Source organism: Macaca thibetana, chromosome 7, assembly GCF_024542745.1.
Source record: "Macaca thibetana thibetana isolate TM-01 chromosome 7, ASM2454274v1, whole genome shotgun sequence".
NCBI lineage: Eukaryota > Metazoa > Chordata > Mammalia > Primates > Cercopithecidae > Macaca > Macaca thibetana.
In genome coordinates, this window is record NC_065584.1 from 40,682,693 (window position 1) to 40,701,552 (window position 18,860).

The 18,860-nt window shown below is 34.7% G+C and overlaps 1 protein-coding gene across 20 annotated transcripts in view; it reads right to left on the minus strand.

Moving 5' to 3' along the window:
• The window catches only part of GPHN (gephyrin), a 736,147-nt gene that overhangs the window by 176,458 nt on the left and 540,829 nt on the right, over positions 1-18,860 (minus strand). For 8 of the 20 annotated variants that reach the window (XM_050797028.1, XM_050797020.1, XM_050797014.1 and 5 more), the window contains one exon: positions 17,579-17,620. The exons of the other annotated variants lie outside the window; for them this stretch is intronic. In XM_050797028.1, the coding sequence (XP_050652985.1) occupies positions 17,579-17,620 (42 nt within the window). The remainder of the gene's footprint in view (positions 1-17,578; positions 17,621-18,860) is intronic. 20 annotated transcript variants of the gene reach the window in all.

Genomic DNA, 18,860 nt, shown 5'->3' on the forward strand with positions numbered 1-18,860 from the left:
ATGCACTAATTAGATCGGCTAAAGCTAGAGACTTGTGTATGTAGCGAATCCTCTTTTCCACAGACAAAACATAGGAAGTTAGGCTAGCTAAATAACCTTGACTAAATTATTTCAAGTATTAGTTTACACATCTACAAAAATCAAGATAATACTATTCATTTATTGAACAAATATGTGGAAAAAAGAAATGAACAACAACAACAACAATAATAAAGAATTTGTGTTGAGCTAAGCTCAGTTGCCCAGAGCCAATGCCAGGCTCTTATCTAGGTGCTGGAGGTAAAACATGAACAAAATTGACAAAGACTTTGCTATCTTGGAATTTACATTCTAATAGTAGTAGACAGATGATAAGCACGTAAACTAATAAGTACATAAATAAGATAGTTTCAGAAAGCAGTTAGTGCTATAAAGAAAATAAAATACAGTAATGGAATAAAAGAATAAGTAGTGATAAGGTATAGCTATTTTAGACAGAGTAAGCAAGGAAGACTTCTCCAAGTAAGTATCATTTTAGTTAAGATTTGAGACAGCCAGATGAAGATCATGGGGAAGAACTTTCCAGGCTGAGGAAACAGCTAGAGGTGTGCAAAAGCTCAAATATTTTGTTGAGTTTCCACCTCATAGGATTATTGTGAGACTAAAATAAGCTAATGCATGTAGAGCATTTGTTACTATACCCAACATTGTATAAAGGACAAATACATGTTATTCTGATAATAATGAAAGTGACAATAATAATGGCTATAATGACTATGATACAGACTGAAATTACTCTCCTCAATCCCTCCTAGCCTGGAACTATTCGTAACCTCTTCCATATCAAAGAAGACTGTTGTAGTTGGTCAGAAGGGCCAAAAATCGGTAATAAAAAGACACATAGGTGTTCAGACTTAGGGTTCCAGCAAAGTGGGATAAAAAAGTACCTTTTGGGAAAAAATCTGCTATTTCATAAAAGTCAATGAAGGCATCTCTTAAAAGACAGAGTACAATTTTTGTTGTTTATTGACGTTTTACCATAAATAAATTTATGCATTAAAGCTGTGATATCATGTTATTGATCCACGATAGCTACTACAGTTGTTAGTATTCTCTTGACAGTTAGATTTGTATCTATAAGTGTTGAGGCATTCTCAAAATTTATGGAAAGATGCATCACATGGAATATAATAACCATCAAACTAGAGAAAACTTAATTATAAAGATTTTTTTTTAGCAGTCATTAACCTCCATGTCCAAAGTACATGAAGTTTCATTTGGGACAGAACAATGTTATTAAAAATGCCAGGAGGTGCTTTGGTTCAGTGTTAGTGATTTTTGTTTCATTTGCATTCCAGTTTGGTTCCTTTTGATTTCCTACATATTTCTAGTATAGATGTACACAGCGGTTTAGTTAGGATTAGCCAGAGTAGTTCTGAGACATCTTGCCTGTTTCTGATCAGTTTATTTTATTGTAATCTGAGCACAACAAACAGAAGTGATCAAAAGTATATTATATAATCTGTGTATTTATATACACTACACACACATACACACTTATTTAGTGGGTCTGTGTATTCTATCTTCGTAGCACGTACTGAAAATCATTAAAGTTATACTACAAACCAGTAGATTACTTAAAAATAAATATAAACAGAAAGAGAGAAATAGGAGTACAAAGGATCCTGGGAAATACAGCATTATTCAAATGCCAGGCCAACATATGTCACATATGTGGAAAGAATGCAATCCTAATTTTCCTTTTTTTTTTTTTTTTTTTTTGAGACAGGGTTTCACTCTATTGTCCAGGCTACAGTGCAGTGGTGCCATCATAGCTCACTGCAGCCTCAACCTCCTGGACTCAAGTGATCCTCCCACCTCAGCCTCCCAAGTAGCTTGGTACCACAGGCATGTGACATCACCCCCAGATAATTTTTTTTTTTGTAGAGGAGGGGTCTCCCTATGTTGTCCAGGCTGGTCTCAAACTCTTGGGCTCAAGTGATCCTCCTGCCTTGGCCCACCAAAGTGTTGTGATTAAGGCATAAGCCACTGTGCCAGGCCCTTAATATTCTATCTGTTTTGTTCTTATATGAGAATTCCATGCAAAGGAAATTTGAACTTTGTCACAGTTGTTCAGTTTCCTAAAAATATATCAAAAGATCTGAATAAATCATAGTAAAACATTAAAATTTGCTAAATCTAAATGGTTACCAGATGGGTGTTTGTTATATTATCTGTTGTTTACTATATACAATATTTGAAACATTTCATTAAATAATGGGAACTATAAAAAAAAAAAAAACAACAAATTTTCCAAAGGACATTTACATTAGGCTTTCAACACCCCAAAACACTGTAGCCTGGATTTCTCAAATTTAGAATTTGACATCATCTAAATACCCGTTTGTACTCTTTATCCTAAGAACAAACAATGCCAATGTTTTCAACCCATATATATTTTTCATTATTTTTTTCCTTCATAAATATTTATTGAACTGAGAATGCTATTAAATTCTAACCACTGTCCTAGACAGTTTCACCACTGACCAATTTGCTTCCTTCCTGGGGTTGCTTCAGGTGGCTTTGTTGTGCCTTGCATTGCTCAGTTATCACATGGGCAATATAACTGTATCAAACTCTGCAGAAATTCATCCATCAGAGCTTTCCAACTCTTACATTCCACATGTTTTAAAAAATTCCTACTTGGAAAAATTTTTAAAACTTTTCCATGTAGGAAATTTTTAAATGGTAATTCTTTGTTTTACATATGTTTCTTTATTCTTTTTCTTTCTTTCTTTCTTTTTTGAGAGAGTCTCGCTCTGTCGCCCAGGCTGGAGTGCAGTGGTGCGTTCTCGGCTCACTGCAAGCTCCGCCTCCTGGGTTCACGCCATTCTTCTGCCTCAGCCTCCCGCGTAGCTGGGACTACAGGCGTCCGTCATCATGCCCGGCTAATTTTTTGTATTTTTTTTTAGTAGAGATGGGGTTTCACCGTCTCAGCCAGGATGGTCTCGATCTCCTGACCTCGTGATCTGCCCGCCTCGGCCTCCCAAAGTGCTGGGATTACAGTAGTGAGCCAGCGCGCCCGGCCTATTCTTAACTTACTCTATATTATCTGTAGAACTCCCTACTTTCTCTTCTCTTTTCTTCAATTCACCATCCTTATTTCTTTCTGATAAAAGTTAATAGCAGTTAACATGGGAGGAGCTCAAGGGTAATTTTATCTTTGCTTATCTATATTCTTTACTGAATGTATGAAAAACAATACAAAAGTTATCTAAAAGAAAAACACGGCTGGGTGTGGTGGCTCATGCCTGTAATCCCAGCACTTCGGGAGGCCGAGGCAGGCAAGTCACCTGAGGTCAGGAGTTCAAGACCAGGCTGGCCAACATGGTGAAACCCCATCTCTACTAAAAATACAAAAATCAGTGAGGCGCAGTTGTGTGCGCCTATAATCTCAGCTACTTGGGAGGCTGAGGCAGGAGAATTGCTTGAACCTGGGAGGTGGAGGTTGCAGTGAGCTGAGATCACACCACTGCACTCCAACCTGGGCGTCTAAAAAAACAAAAACAAAAACGAAACAAACAAAAACCCCCAGAAACTCTTATTGAAAATGTCATTTGATTAAAAAATTGTAGAATTCAAACCTTTTAGTATAATATAGACCATTTTACTATTTGTTCAAACCAGTTTTATTCAATTGTTTATAGATTTATTTTGAGCCATCAATGTATTGTTCCTCAGTCCTTCCCCTGCATACACATCTACAATTAGACATTTGGGATCAGTTTACGGTCTATCATAGAACAGCTGTGAAGCTAACTAGATTCACAAGTCTGTAACCCTAGACCCATTAACGTTATGTTTTAACTCAAGCTGAAAAAGGCATATTCTGTTTATAAATAGTCTTTTGACAGGGCCATTATATGATGCACAGAATTTTTACAGTTAGAAATATTGTATCTAATTTATTTATGTTAGTTTCACCCAGGTTACCTCTCCTATATTCCTGTGAGCTACTTGCCTAGAATTTAGGCTCAGTGTACCAGAACATAAAAGCAGCTATGCCACGACCATTTTGTTCCTTTGAAGCACACTGAAACACAGTAATTAATAACAATTATTAAGGTTCATACTCTTTCTCAGTGGCTGAAATGGGTTATTATTCATTGAAAAAGGAAAGGAAAAGAAATAGCTACAAATGAAGAGACAGGTGATTTCTAACAAAAAAGACAAACACACAAGGAAAGAGAAAAGAAGCACAAGAAAAAATAAAGTGTAGGAAACTGCAGTGAGAAAGTGCGTTAATGTAAATGAGGTAATAAGTAATGGGACAGGGATTCTTAGATTATTCTTCTCTTCGCATTTTTTTGTCTTCACATTTTTTACTTCAACCTTCAAAACATAAAGCAGACTGTAAAAGCACAAACATAACCCCTGATCTGGAATTGTCTTTTAAGTTAATAGGCAGTAATCAAAAGGCATAGCTTATAAAATTTAAAAAGGGCTGGGTGCAGTAGCTAACACCTGTAATCCCAGCACTTTGGGAGGCTGAGGTGAGAGGATTGCTTAAGCCCAAAAACCCTGTCTCTACTAAAAACACAAAAATTAGCTGGGCATAGGGGCATGCACTTGTAGTCCCAGCTACCTGGGAAGCTGAGGTGGGAGGATCGTTTGAGTCCAGAAGGCGGAGGTTGCAGTGAGCCAAGACTGCGCCACTGTACTCCAGGCTGGGTGACAGAAAGAAACCCTGTCTTAAATAAATAAACAAATAAATAAAGATGTGTAAGAGAAAAGCCAGGTATTTTGACCCACATCATGACTAATCTTTTTTTTTTTTTTTTTTTTTTTTTTGAGACTGTGTCTCACTCTGTTGCCCAGGCTGGAGTGCAGTGGAGTGATCCTGGTTCACTGCAACCTCTGCCTCCCGCATTCAAGCAATTCTCTTGCCTCAGCCTCCTGAGTAGGCTAATTTTTGTGTGTGTATTTTTAGTAGAGGTGGGGTTTCACCATGTTGGTCAGGCTCGTCTTGAACTCCTGACCTCGTGATCTACCCACCTCGGCCTCCCAAAATGCTGGTATTACAGGTATGAGCCACCATGCCTGGTCGACTAATCTTAAGAGCAGTTGCAAGTATTTCCTCCTTGCAGGTGGGATGTTTAAAAGGAAGCCAAAGTGATTTCAGACACAGCTTTTAAAGCAAATGACATAGTATGACTCCCTCTAGCACATACATAGTATGACTGCCTTTACTACCTCACCTTTGTTCTATAAACTGCTGCTTATGCTCTGCAACTACTTAAAATGGGAAATTTAGAACAAGTGACCTATCCTTTAAATGCTGAAGTAAAAAAGGAATGAAAAATGATGTCTAGTTTCCTTCCTCCCTTTTTTATTTTCTCCATCCCTCCCTTCTCTCTCTTCCATCACCCCTCCCTCTTTTTCATTCATCATTAATTTGCAGCTAACAGGACATATGACTATAAAGCAAAGTCCAGGTAGATAACTCTAGCTGGGGAACATTTCAGATCAGAAATAGAGATCAGTTATGTCTGAAAGTTAGATAACTGCAAGTGAAAGCAGTGCATGACATAGGTTGACTGAAAGAGTGGTACTTAACATGCACAAGAGCACTTTAGAAATGCTACTGTCACTGACCTGTAATAGTAAGAATGGCTAATGACAGAGACCTTTGCCATATGGTAGCAGTTGAAGTTGAATGAATAACATTTTGATTTTCCCTTTTAACTCTTGAACTGTGCTGCATGGCTCTAAAACTAATACATTGGTGAAGTTATAGATAAACTTGGTATGTGGAAAGGGAAATGAACTAAAGGATGTCATTTAGATGATCCAGAGCTGCTGGTCATGCAACATTTTTTGTTTATTTATATTTCATCAGCCCACCTATCAAAGGTTGGAGGAACTGACAGTTGTCTGGTTCAATTACTGTATTTATGTTAATAAATTAAGCAAAATTTAGTAACTCATAGCCCAGAAACATGATTTAGAAAAATAAATGCCAAATTTTGGGACCATTTATTTACTTCCTATATTTTCAAGGTGAAACGGTAATGTAAAAGGAAAAAAAGATTTATTTTCACTTGGAAAAATAACATCTGGTTTATTTTCTACCAAGTAAAAATTGTATACATTAAAGTAAGATGAATGCTTAATGGAATTAATGAAGGATGCTGATTGTTTAAACATCAAACCAGTGTTCCTAATAAACTTAAAATACTGGAGGCAATTATAAAGTTTATTAAAAACAGTTTGGAATTGTCATGGATATGAGGGAGTTAAGTCATTTTTGATATATTTTATGCTGGATGATTAGGCTGCGAAATTGTATAGTAAGACAATTAAAATCAGTCTTAATTTGACCCAAAATATTTCAGACTCTGAGCCAAATGTTTGAGACAGCACACACATGAAGACTGACTCAACATTTCCTCATATAATCTCTTTCAGGTCTCACTGGCAACCTTTTTTCTCTTTCCTGCTCTTCCACCCAAGTGCATTCTTTGAAGGGACTCCTAACCTCCACAATTGATGATTATTAGTGATTAATTTAGCAGCATCTGACTGAAGACCATTTTTACCTCAGTTCACACTTTCATTTCTAGGGATTTCCCTTCTTTGTCAAACATTACACAGAAGTTCACCATTAATCTAAAGCTTCAATATTAAATCCAAAGGGGCTAGATTGCTATGGAATTTTTTCTTCAGTGCAGACGCACACAGCAGCCTTTTCAGAGTCATGCATTAGTTCATGCCACGCTTCTCGACAAGAACATTTAAGCATGGTAGCCCAAACAGAATTAGATTTAATTGCTGTGTGTTGGTATAGCAGCAAGTTGCCAAAGAGAAAAAATAGCAGCAAGCTGGGTTTTCATGACTCCAGGCAATACTGGGTGCAGAATGGTATGAACAAAATTTCAAAAATAGACCCTTTTTTTCGTATCCTGAGGCAGATAGAAATAGGACAAGGAAAATTGCTAATATAATTGAAAACTATGGCTATAAAAAGACCACATGAATCTGAATTCCATTCAGGGTTTCATGAAACATTAATCCAAAAATATGTTTAAAGTCTTTCTGAATTCACCTTTGTTCTGTAAGTTGCTGCTTATGCTCTGCAACTATGTAAAATGGGAAAGTTAGAACAAGTGACCTATTGTTTAAATACTGATGTCGAAAAAGAAATGAAAAACTACGGTAGTTTCCTTCCTTCCTTTTTTATTTTATCCTTTCTTCCCTTCTCTTTTTTCCACTGCCCCTTTTTTATTCTTCTTTTCCTCTTAAAATACAAAACACTTGAGTACCAATATACCTACTTTTTCTCCCTTGTCAATTCCAAGGGAGAAATATAATACATATATTATATATATAATATTAGTCTTTCTAGGTAAAATCCATATTCAACTGTTTTATTGTAAAATAAAATTATTTTATATAATAACCCTTACTGTGTTTTGTAATTATTTGCTTTCTCTAGTAATAAGAGTCACATGGAAATTAAGTCAAATTCACTTTAAAAGGTAGATTTGAAAGTGATGCAAGCACATATATTCAAAGGGTATAGGTGACTTCAACTTATCAACCAATGCATTGACACTTATTCATGGACATAAAATAAGTCATCGAAAAATGAAACATGAGTCTGTGTTCCCAAGATATTTAAGTTAAAAAGAAGCAAGTCAGTATGATAAATCAGGCATACTTATAAAACACTCTGACATCATATACATGTGACTATACAAGTTGAATTTTTCAAAGCTAATGGAAAGGATATCACCATATATTCTCCATTTCTATTTCTAATTTAGCCTATTTCTGATGATGGAATACATTGTAGAAAAAGCCCTCAAGTTCTCTATAAATCTTAGCTGTATAATTCTCATTAAAAATGAGAATAAAAATGTAAATCCTTTCACAGGGAGGTGCTGCCTGAAGGTGAAAGAATACTATTAAAAAACCTTAAATAAATACAATAGATTTAGGATTTAAGACTGTAAATATTGTGGATGAATCTACTTTGGAGAATGACAGCTGCAACTGTAAAGGGTAGCAAGCACTTATTCATATAATTAAATGGCTAAAAATGCAAGGGAAATGCTATCACGATGTTTAAAATGGATTCCATAAGACTCAAAATATGCCCTTAAATTCAACTTAGTGAATGAAAAAAAAAAAAAAAAAAAAAAAAACCAAATTCCCTTTCACAAACTACTTTTGCTGTGCATATGCTAATCATTCTGTCCTATAATGCTTCCTGAGCTCCTCTTTCTTTCGGGGTCTCCTATATCACCCAAATATATTAGGTAACTCAATAAAGCTGATTAAAGGATTTAAAGGATGAAAATTTGCATTCTCTTCCAGTAAGTCATATTTATAAAGAGTAATGTCATGCCTTGCCTTTATCTCTCCTTTCCAAGATGTCTGAACTTGGCAAATTAATTAAATAAGCCTTACTACCAACCTGACACCATCTCTGATAGATAAAAATGTGGCCTAAAGAAATAGGTACTATGGCATTTTAAAGTTATGTAATAAGACTCCAAAAACTCAACTCTATTCTAGGAAAATCTGCCTTTACCAAATTCTTTTTTTGTGACTTAACAATAATTTGGTGAAATTTAAAATAACTCCCTCATGACTATTCTGTGAACACGGGACTCAAGAATGGTGATTTTCCTACAGACTTTTTTGACCCGATTAGTAAAGATGTTTAGTTTTCAAAGCCAAAGACATTTCCTCTAGTCATATTTTAGAACAACATAGCCTGAATTCATAGATTATGATTTTTAAAAAATGGACAATATTTCAATTTGTAAAATCACTAAGGCCCCATATTTAATTTCTGCAACATTCTCTATATGCTTAATATGGCAATATCTACTCTGTAGCATGTATAGATGTTAAATAAATGCTTGCTGACTTATTATGACCTACTGGTAGTTTCAGCAAAACTGAAAGTATAAACAACCAAGGAAAAATAACAAAACAAGATCAATTACAAGTTTTACATTCACACAGCACATTCAAACCATTATGGTCTTTTAAGCTCAGAGTATGTTTTCTATACACATTTGGCTCTCTGACTGAATTTTCATGTAAAAAATAAAATGCACACAGGATAACAAGATATAATCCCTTTCATATTGTACCTGAAAAATTCTGTTTTTACATTCATGATGAATTAGCTTTGTCATGACTCCCTTCCAGTTTCTGAAATTTCATCAGAATATCCCTTCCGAGGAACATAAAGGTATAGTTTATTCAAATTTTAGAGATGGGTAAACTGGGGCAAAGAGAAATGCAATTATAGCTCACCACGTCTGATTAAATCAGACACAGACCTGGCAGTAGAAATCATTACTTCTTTTAACTCACAGTCAGTCATATATCTGTTTAACTTTGCTCTGTTGACTCAAAGATCTATATCTTGTTTACAAGATATGAAGGATACAGAGGGTATTTAATAAGTAGCACTTAATAAATGGTTAAAGAATCATTCAGAAAAATCATCATTTACTAGGAAGACGCAGCAAGAAGTAATCTAGGACTAATAATATCACACTACAGAAAATTTACTGAAATTTAATGATACTGGCATAAATCTTTAATATAAACATTTAATTCATATACTCCTTCAACAAACATTGACTGATGATGCTGTGGGGAAGTCCTTGTCCCAATTTCTATAGTTTCCTCCTCCCTTTACCTTCCACTATAATGAGTACTGTAAGGAAGCTTGAGCTGTCAAAGGAAGAAAACAGGATGTAGATCCCATTGCCACTCAGAATTTGTCAGGTAAAATGCCTTGAAGTAGGCTGGATTCTGTTAGAAGTTAAAGTTCATTTTCCTAAGAAATAATGTTATAACTAGTAGATACATTCCTACATTAATCCATATATGTCAATTTAAATCTCAATTCAGTTACTAATAGTATAATACCAGCTAATTAAGAGTTATATGAACATTAGTCTAGAAATCTAGTCACTGTTTATAAAGTTACTTTTTGTGAGGAAGTGCTTTGCCCACTTACAAACTGGTGATTGCTTGTAGCATATGACATATAATAGAATACAAGGACAATATAATACTGATAATAAAAAACCACTATTCCTACTAGTCATCTTTGGGGTGTGTTTATGTGCATAACTAATCCAGACACTAAATGGGAAAGTGATTTTGGAGAAAAAGACAATTGAAAAACTGGAGAAGATAGTCACCTGGCAGAATGAAAAGAAAGACATTAAATGTTCATGTATTTCATATTCTATATGCTTTACAATGACTAGGAAAAAGAAGTAAGGCAGGAATGGTACAAGTGCTGATGTCAGGTTAAGTTGATAGTGGAGCTAATACTTGTTTCAATCAGGTTGTGGCTAATCACTAGATGTAAAACGTATTTTACTCTGTGACAAACATAGCAGATAATATATCTGAAAGAGTTGAAACAAAAAATAACTTTACCTTTAATATAACGATAAATATTGATAATAATATAGTCAATATTTATTGAGTACTTACACATATCAGGCACTGCACCAAGTACTATTAAGCTGTTAAATCCTTAAGATGCCCCAAAAGGTGGTATCATTCCTATTTTACGGGAATATGAGGTGTAGAGAAGTTAACTTGCTTAAGGTCACAAAGTTAATAAGGGACAGGGTTGGGTTTCAAATCCAGGGTTAGGATTCAAATCTAGCCCCAGACTTTAAACAGTATGTTAAATTGATCTTCAGTAAGTCTACTTCAACAGTACAAGAAAGCCAACAAAATATTAATAACTGCCAAGCATGAACATTTTTAGAATATGGTGAGAAGCTGATTAAACCTGATTCTTTCAGAAAAATAAAGAGGTTATTTAAAAAAAAGTATGTCTCATGATCTCAAGCCCTAAAACCATATGGTAAGCACAGGCTATTTAGAGACTCTAGGTATCCAAAAAAAAAGAGATAAGAAAGAAAAGAAAAGGCAACATGAAGAATTTCCAAACATTAAATTTCAAGTGGGTCTTTAAATAACAAATGACTTCAAAATGTACTGAGCTACTTAAAAGACAGGATTACTGTATCTTTCTCAATTCTGGGAGAGAATTAAGCCTTAATGCATTTATATTCATTGTGTGTAATGAATAAACTTCCGTTTTTTGAATATAGAATGGCAACCTCTTTACAGGATTTTTTTTTTTTTTTTTTTTTTTTGAGACGGAGTCTCGCTCTGTCACCCAGGTTGGAGTGCGGTGGCCGGATCTCAGCTCACTGCAAGCTCCGCCTCCCGGGTTCACGCCATTCTCCTGCCTCAGCCTCCCGAGTAGCTGGGACTATAGGCGCCCGCCACCTCGCCCGGCTAGTTTTTTGTATTTTTTAGTAGAGACGGGGTTTCACCGTGTTAGCCAGGATGGTCTCGATCTCCTGACCTCGTGATCCGCCTGTCTCGGCCTCCCAAAGTGCTGGGATTACAGGCGTGAGCCACCGCGCCCGGCCTCTTTACAGGATCTTAAGACAACAGCTACACATATTACTTCCTGTGTTTTATAGCTTAGCTGAAGAACACTGGTTGAGAAGGAAATGCTTTGAAAAAGAAAAATGGTGACCGGGGAAAATTGATAATTCTACTTGCTGAAGTCAAGGCTATACATTTCTTTTTTTTTTTTCCCAAGTTTATTTATTTATTTATTATTATTATTATACTTTAAGTTCTAGGGTACATGTGCATAACGTGCAGGTTTGTTACATATGTATACTTGTACCATGTTGCTGTGCTGCACCCATCAACTCGTCAGCACCCATCAACTCGTCATTTACATCAGGTATAACTCCCAATGCAATCCCACCCCCCTCCCCCCCAAGGCTATACATTTCACCCAAATGCATGTTTGGGAGTAAAACCCGAAGGAGCAAAAGAAAATTTACCTTGTTGCTGGTCTAAAAGATACTTATCTGAGTCTTTAAAAATTACACTAGGATTGGTGGTAAACCAAATCTGTGTAAATCCATGGAGATGAACCACAGCAATATATGACCATGAGCTGCTTCACATTTCTTAAACCTCTGTAATGTATGGAAAGCTGCCACTTTCATTTTTTTTTTTTTTTTTTTTGCCAAAGCCAGGATGTTAAAGTAGATGTGGCTACAAAGCTCATTTATGTATCAGAAGTAAGGATTAGGAGACAATTCAAAAGCAGAAATAACAAATATGACAACATTTAATGACACACTAAATGTCAAAGATGAAAAACAAGAAAGAGTAAAAGATAACTAGAAGATTTCTATGCAGAGACACTTTAAGAACATTACCATTGACAGAAGTATTAAGAAAGCAGAGCTGGACATATTGAGTTTGAGATCACAAAAAGACATTCAAACAGCAGCTGGAACTGTAAGTATAAATACAGGTGAGCTATGTCATTTTCATGCTATCCCATTATAATATGACATTATAACATATATTATAATGTGCCATCATTTATTTGGGCTCTAACTAGCTATATCGCTAATTAATCTATTTCATTTGTAAATTCTCTAGAACATAGGAAAGAAAATTTAGAACATTATGATGATAACCTAATCTGTATATATATAAAGCTGGACTTCACTTAAGTACTTTATGGACTCTCTTCCTTCCTACTTCCATGAAGGATATACATATTTCCTTTCTCTCTCAAAGATACATATAGTTTATATATTAGTTTTAAGGCAGCTCAAGAACTTTCTAAACTTGTTACACATCCATTAATATTCCCTCATCTTAAACTTTAAATTTTTCTTGCCTTGTTTTCACTGATGACCTCTTTTATATTGTAAATGATAATTATATGAGGCAATATACAAGGATAAGCAGAAATTCGCTAGTGCCAACTACAATAGTGTGTTTTAAAAATATTTTTATTATGGAAATTTAAAAACATATGCCCAAGTAGACAGAATTCTTCTCGATTCTTTTTAAAGAATGCTTTAATTAGATGGATTTATCAAATATCCCTGTCAAAGAGAAAGTCATGTGTTTTCCCATTATCTCTATGGCTTAGCTACTAATTTGTATGTCAGAGAGACAGATATATACTAATTTTATTTTTAACAACACAATTTATATACTCTAGCTCATTTCTACAAATTTGAAAGTGAGGTAGGAATCAATACATTTTAATAGCAGCAGTTGTAGTGTTTTCAAAAGACACAATTCTAAGATTTCTTCACACTATCTCCAGTTTTCTAACTATAGTATACAAATGTCATAAAAATAATACATGTGAATGAAAGGGTGGAACACTGTAGATAAATATATTGAAATAAGTAATAAACCATTATTAAAGATTTTCTAAATGAGATTTTATATAGTAGAACATCTTAGGTGGTTATCTCACCGTATAGAATCTTTATTTTTTGGCTACAGTTTCTTCCTTTAAACAGTATGTAGTTCTGGGGTGTTTAAAAAATGTTCCTATTTTTTCTTTTGAAGTAGAAAATGGTATGGTGTTTAAAGTCCATTTACCTTTCTTCTCTTCCTTTTTTCCGCTGTGCCTTCCTTTCTTGAATATGTAGACCCACTCACTGCAATTCAACTGAAACTTCTGTTTGCAAAAGCTCCAAAACTGTTAGGCAGTCCAAGTTTGTTCAGATCAGAATTGGTGTCCTAAGAGTGTCTAAGAGTTCAAAGGACAACTACTTTGTATGTTACAACTTTAAAACCATCTTTCCTTTAGGTAGCTGGAAGTTCTTAAGCATTAAATAAAAACACAATTTTCAGTCCCTGTGTACTCAACAGGAAATAAACTATTTAGCTTCTAAATGTCAAATTATCTAAATCAATCTTGCTACTGGGAAATCTAAGACATTAAAGATAAGGCTCTAAAGGGTTTAATTTGGACCAGTAAAAGCATGACAACTTGGATGTTTATTAATTTTCTTTGGTTTAGATACTGTGTTATAAATTATAATAAATTCATATCTAGTATATATTTCAGCTTCTCAAATAAGTCAGAAGGAATTCAATTTCTATCAGAAGAAAGTATTAATTCTGGCTTTGGTTTATACTAAAGGAATTCTGAAGCAATCTTTTCAAAGGATTTGAAAAAGGAGTTCTGCTAGAATACTGCTGGAACAAAGTTGAAAATCAGTTAGAAACGTGAAAGATGAGCTCTTTTTTTCCACTTTGCTTGAAGGGATGAAAGACTGTACAATATGAGACACTAACCTCACTACATTAACAATATTTTATGTATTCTAAATGTAAAGCCAACTCCAAAGGCCAAGAAATAGCTGGCAGATTATGATTATATTTAAATAAGGCATAGTAGGTAGCTCAATATTTATCAAATGACTAAATAAGAGAAAAATAACAATAAATTACATAACAATAAATTATATTACCATAAATGTTAGATGTCTTTCTAACATTTCTTTGAATTAAAGTTTTGTGTCTTATAGGTGCATCTTCTCATAGTGTATACCCCAAACTATGTAACCAACCTGAACAAAGTAAATGGATGAAGTGAAAATACACACTACTAACGTTTTGTATTAATTAAAGTTCTGTATCTTGTAGGTGCATCTTCTCATAATATATACCCCAAACTATATAAACAACCTGAACAAAGTAAATGGATGAAGTGAAAATACAAGACTACTACATGCTAGTCACAGAGCTAATGACTTTTAACAACTTCTTAACAGGAGAAAGCATGGTATTTAAGAAAAGACAATTTTCTACCACTCACTTGCTAGCTTTATGATCAGCCTCTTTGTGTCTCAATTTCCTCATCTTTAAAATGAGGATGACATTAATATCTACCCAAACAAGGCTGTTACGAAGATTAATTGAAAATGAGATCTCAAAAACAAAGCTTATCACAAGTAAAATAATTATATATACATATTATATACACACACACACACACACACACACACACACACACACACACTTTTTTTTTTTTTTTTTACAAAGGGACCATAACTACATGGAGAAACGTTTGCTAAATAGTATCAGCCAGCTGAGGTTATAAATCTTGTTCCTATACAACTCATGGATAGGTTCATTTTTGAGCAAGGCTTATTTTTTTCATTTAATGAATGACACAGAAAATAGTGATATGCAATTGGTAAACCAACGTGCTACATTAGGGATTGGAGATTTTATTTCTTCAATAGTGAAGGTAAATGAAGATGATGATGTAAATGTAAGGGAAAGAAGAGATCGAGCCATGGAAGGTTTGGCTACCTCCATAGTGATGCTATAAAATAAATACTGTACTTTGTACCAATGATCCTGTCAAGAGGTTTCCAAATGAAAAATCGAAAACTAAGAAGAATATTCCTTGAAATTTTAATTATTAAGGTTTACAGTCTAAAATTCTGTGAAATATTTACCAATTTAAGACTAAAAAGAAATAATTATTTCTAGAAAGAGGATTATCATGAATATTAGATTGCTTAAGGAGTTCTTCATTTTATTGGTCTTTATAGCATCATAAATTAAACATAAACAGCACCTATGGAGACCACAGAGATGTGGCATTGAGTGAAAGAGAGAAACCCTACCACAAATGACAGAAAGAGAAACATACTTCATGACAAATAAAGAAAGCCCATGTGTCACAATGAAAAAAACAAACCTAGATGAAGCCAGAGTTAAGAGCTGAGTGCCATGGTGCCAATGCCACAGCATACATAATCCCCCCAAGAAGCCAGTTCCACATTCCAACGTGAGAGCCCTCCTGCACACATGCTGTCATAGAGAAAGTAATACCCTGATGGATGCTGTAGGCTGTGATTGGAGATGATGCCAATGGTAGACTTCTTACACACTCTCATGGGAAATGGAGAATTGCCTGGATGAAGTGGCAAAAAGAAATGGGTTATATATTTTTTACACTAGCACTCATAATCTTTGGGAATTAAGAAAAGACCTATAGAAAATGTGGTGATGAGATGATACCAACCTTCTCTTTCAAATGTCTCTGTTGATACTACAAATAGCTCATTTGGCTTTCTTTTCTTTGCTTCTCCTTAGTGATATGTTTCAAGAAGTTAACTCCCCAGGAAATCAGTTTTAAGAGAAAAAAATCTCACAGTTATAACTTGCAAAGTTAATTGAAGAAGATAGCTGCAATTCTATTGTTGAATTCTAAATTCAACTTTATGAGGCTATGGGTTTGTCATGCCATTTCTTTCAAAGTTTTTTCCTTAAAATTTGAGATCTGCAGATGGTATTCTGCCTCTGGTTCTGCATATACTACCTGGTATTTTAAATAGTCCTATCTTTCAAGGGTTTCCTTTGGGATGACATTCTGAGATAATATTTTTATAATCAGAATTAAGCTGATAATACTGGTCTTAATATGGTAGCTATAGTGGCCTGTAGAAAGTAAATACATGTGGAAATTATGTTATAAAGAAAAGAATGAAGGCCTTAAAATTCATAAAGTCCTTTTTTTTTTCCCAGGTGAAGTCTCACTCTATCGCCCAGGCTGCAGTGCAATTGCATGATCTTCGCTCACTGCAACCTCCACCTCCCGGGTTCAAGTGATTCTCTTGCCTTAGCCTCCCGAGTAGCTGGGATTACAGGTGTGTGCCACCACGCCTGGCTAATTTTTTGTATTTTTAGTAGAGGTGGGGTTTCACCAGGTTGGCCAGGCTGGTCTCAAACTCCTGACCTCAAGCTATCCACCCATCTCGGCCTCACAAAGTGCTGGGATTACAGGTGTGAGCCACTGCACCTGGCCTGAAGTTCTTTTATTTACCTGTCATATTTTGAGGTACATATACTCTTTCTTCTTAGCTACTCAAACAGTGCCCCTGCTTTGAAAGGAGACTTAATGGATATTCAAAGTCTGTTAACAATATTTCAATAAATCTGGTTTTCGGAAACAAGAAAACCCATTTATTCTATAGGTTAACACAATACGAATAAAAAATTAAACCTCCTAAAAGACAAGGAACATAGGACAAATATTTCATGTAAAATATTTTACTAAAAGAACATGAATCTCTTTACTGTTAATCTCTTCTAGATTACAAGAATCTTAGGAAAATATAAGTAGCAAAAAATTATTAAAGTAACCTGATGAGATTTAAAAAAAGGAGTAAATCTTTTATTTTATATAAACAGATGCATATTTATTTTCTATTTAATAATCAACTTTGGATGTTTTCCTATGTCTGTGGTTAATGAGACACAATAATCAGTAATTGAATACAAATCTTCAGCTATCAGACACAGACATATATAGATATACAAACTGGAATCTCGCCTTTAGCCAATATGAGTTTAATACTAAGTTACCTAATTCAAAAGAGTCATTATGGAATTAAGGTAGTCAGAGCAATCAAGTTGGCTCTCTGGGCTTTAGCTATTTCAATGTGATGTAGTGACTGCCAAAAGAAGTTATTCAGACAACAGTGCATCATTCATAAAAATATAGAAATTTCCCCCTAAAACAGGTGAATTTTCCCCCTTTGGTATCCTCATCCCTTTCAGGCAAGTGCAAAGTGCAAGGCAAAATAAATTAAGGCAAAAGGAAAATAAAATGAGAAAAATGGTGGGGGCGAGCATGTTATTGACCATGTAAGAAAACACGTGCAAAATATACCTCAGATACACTATAGGTAGATGAGCACGAGGGAAGCCGAGCCTGGTTTTGCAGTGGGGAAAAGAAAACACTGTTAAAGAGGAAAGGATAGCATAGTAAGGGTCACAGAGGGTTTAGATGGCTCCATCACCAACACACTTGGCCAGATAATAAAACAGCTATATAAGCAGACACTTGAGTTTGAAATCATGTCAAGACTCAAGTTATTTGAAGAAAAACTTTGTGACAAAAAATACCTTGCTAAAAAAAATCCATGATGGAGATGACACCCTCTGCTCAGAATCTGGTATGATCTTGTTGAGAAGATCCTCATTTAAGAGAGAAAGCAGAACGCTGGACAATTTTTCTTATGGTACTGCACTGATCTTCACTAGCTTAACACTAGCGAACTACATGGGAGGTTGTTTATAGAATAACTCTACCATACATGTTCACAGTGTTCATTAAAGAGGGCACCAAAGCCAGTATTCTGATTCTGATTTCCTGTTTCGACTATTCCATTTTTGATATTACTGAACCTCTCTTTCTCCACTGAAGAAAGATGACAATAGAAGAATCAGAAATGCACTTACTATCAGATTTGTTCTTTAATTGTATTTCCAGTGTCAAGCACAGCAGAATGTAGTAGGTGCTCAATAAATGCTTATTTAATGAATGAAAATACAAATCCCTTTTCTTCTATTCTTAGAAAACTGAACTTATGAAATAACATTCAGGAATTTTAAAGCTTAAAATCAGAAAGAGTTGTGCAAAAAAGTATCATTGCCACTTACTGCTTTGAGGCACTTTCTAAAATATAATGGCAATAGCAACGCTATAAAAATATAAAACCTTAAACACACAACTCTTCAACAGACTTAACCTTTATCAGAATGATTCACAGAATTTTTTGAACAGCTATTTTATCATTGATTTTTAAAAATAGCTATTTTGTACTCACAATCATGTTTAACCTTTATGATGTTAAATTGATAATGTTCTTCCCTATTCTTATTTTCTACGTTATCACACTGCCATGTTCAATTCTGTGTACTCTTTCCTTGTTAGGTTGTCTCACAATGCCATGTAAGATGAAGTTGTTAAGTATGTATTCTCTATTTACAAATACTGCAGGAAGTATCAAAATACAAAGGTAGGATGGGGAAATGAAGGTACTGGAGAAGGTGACAGTAGAAGAATTAGAAATGCACTTATTATCTAAGATTTGTTCTTTAACTGTATGCCCAGCATCAAGCACAGCAGAATGTAGTAGGTGCTCAATGTATGTTTATTTAATAAATGA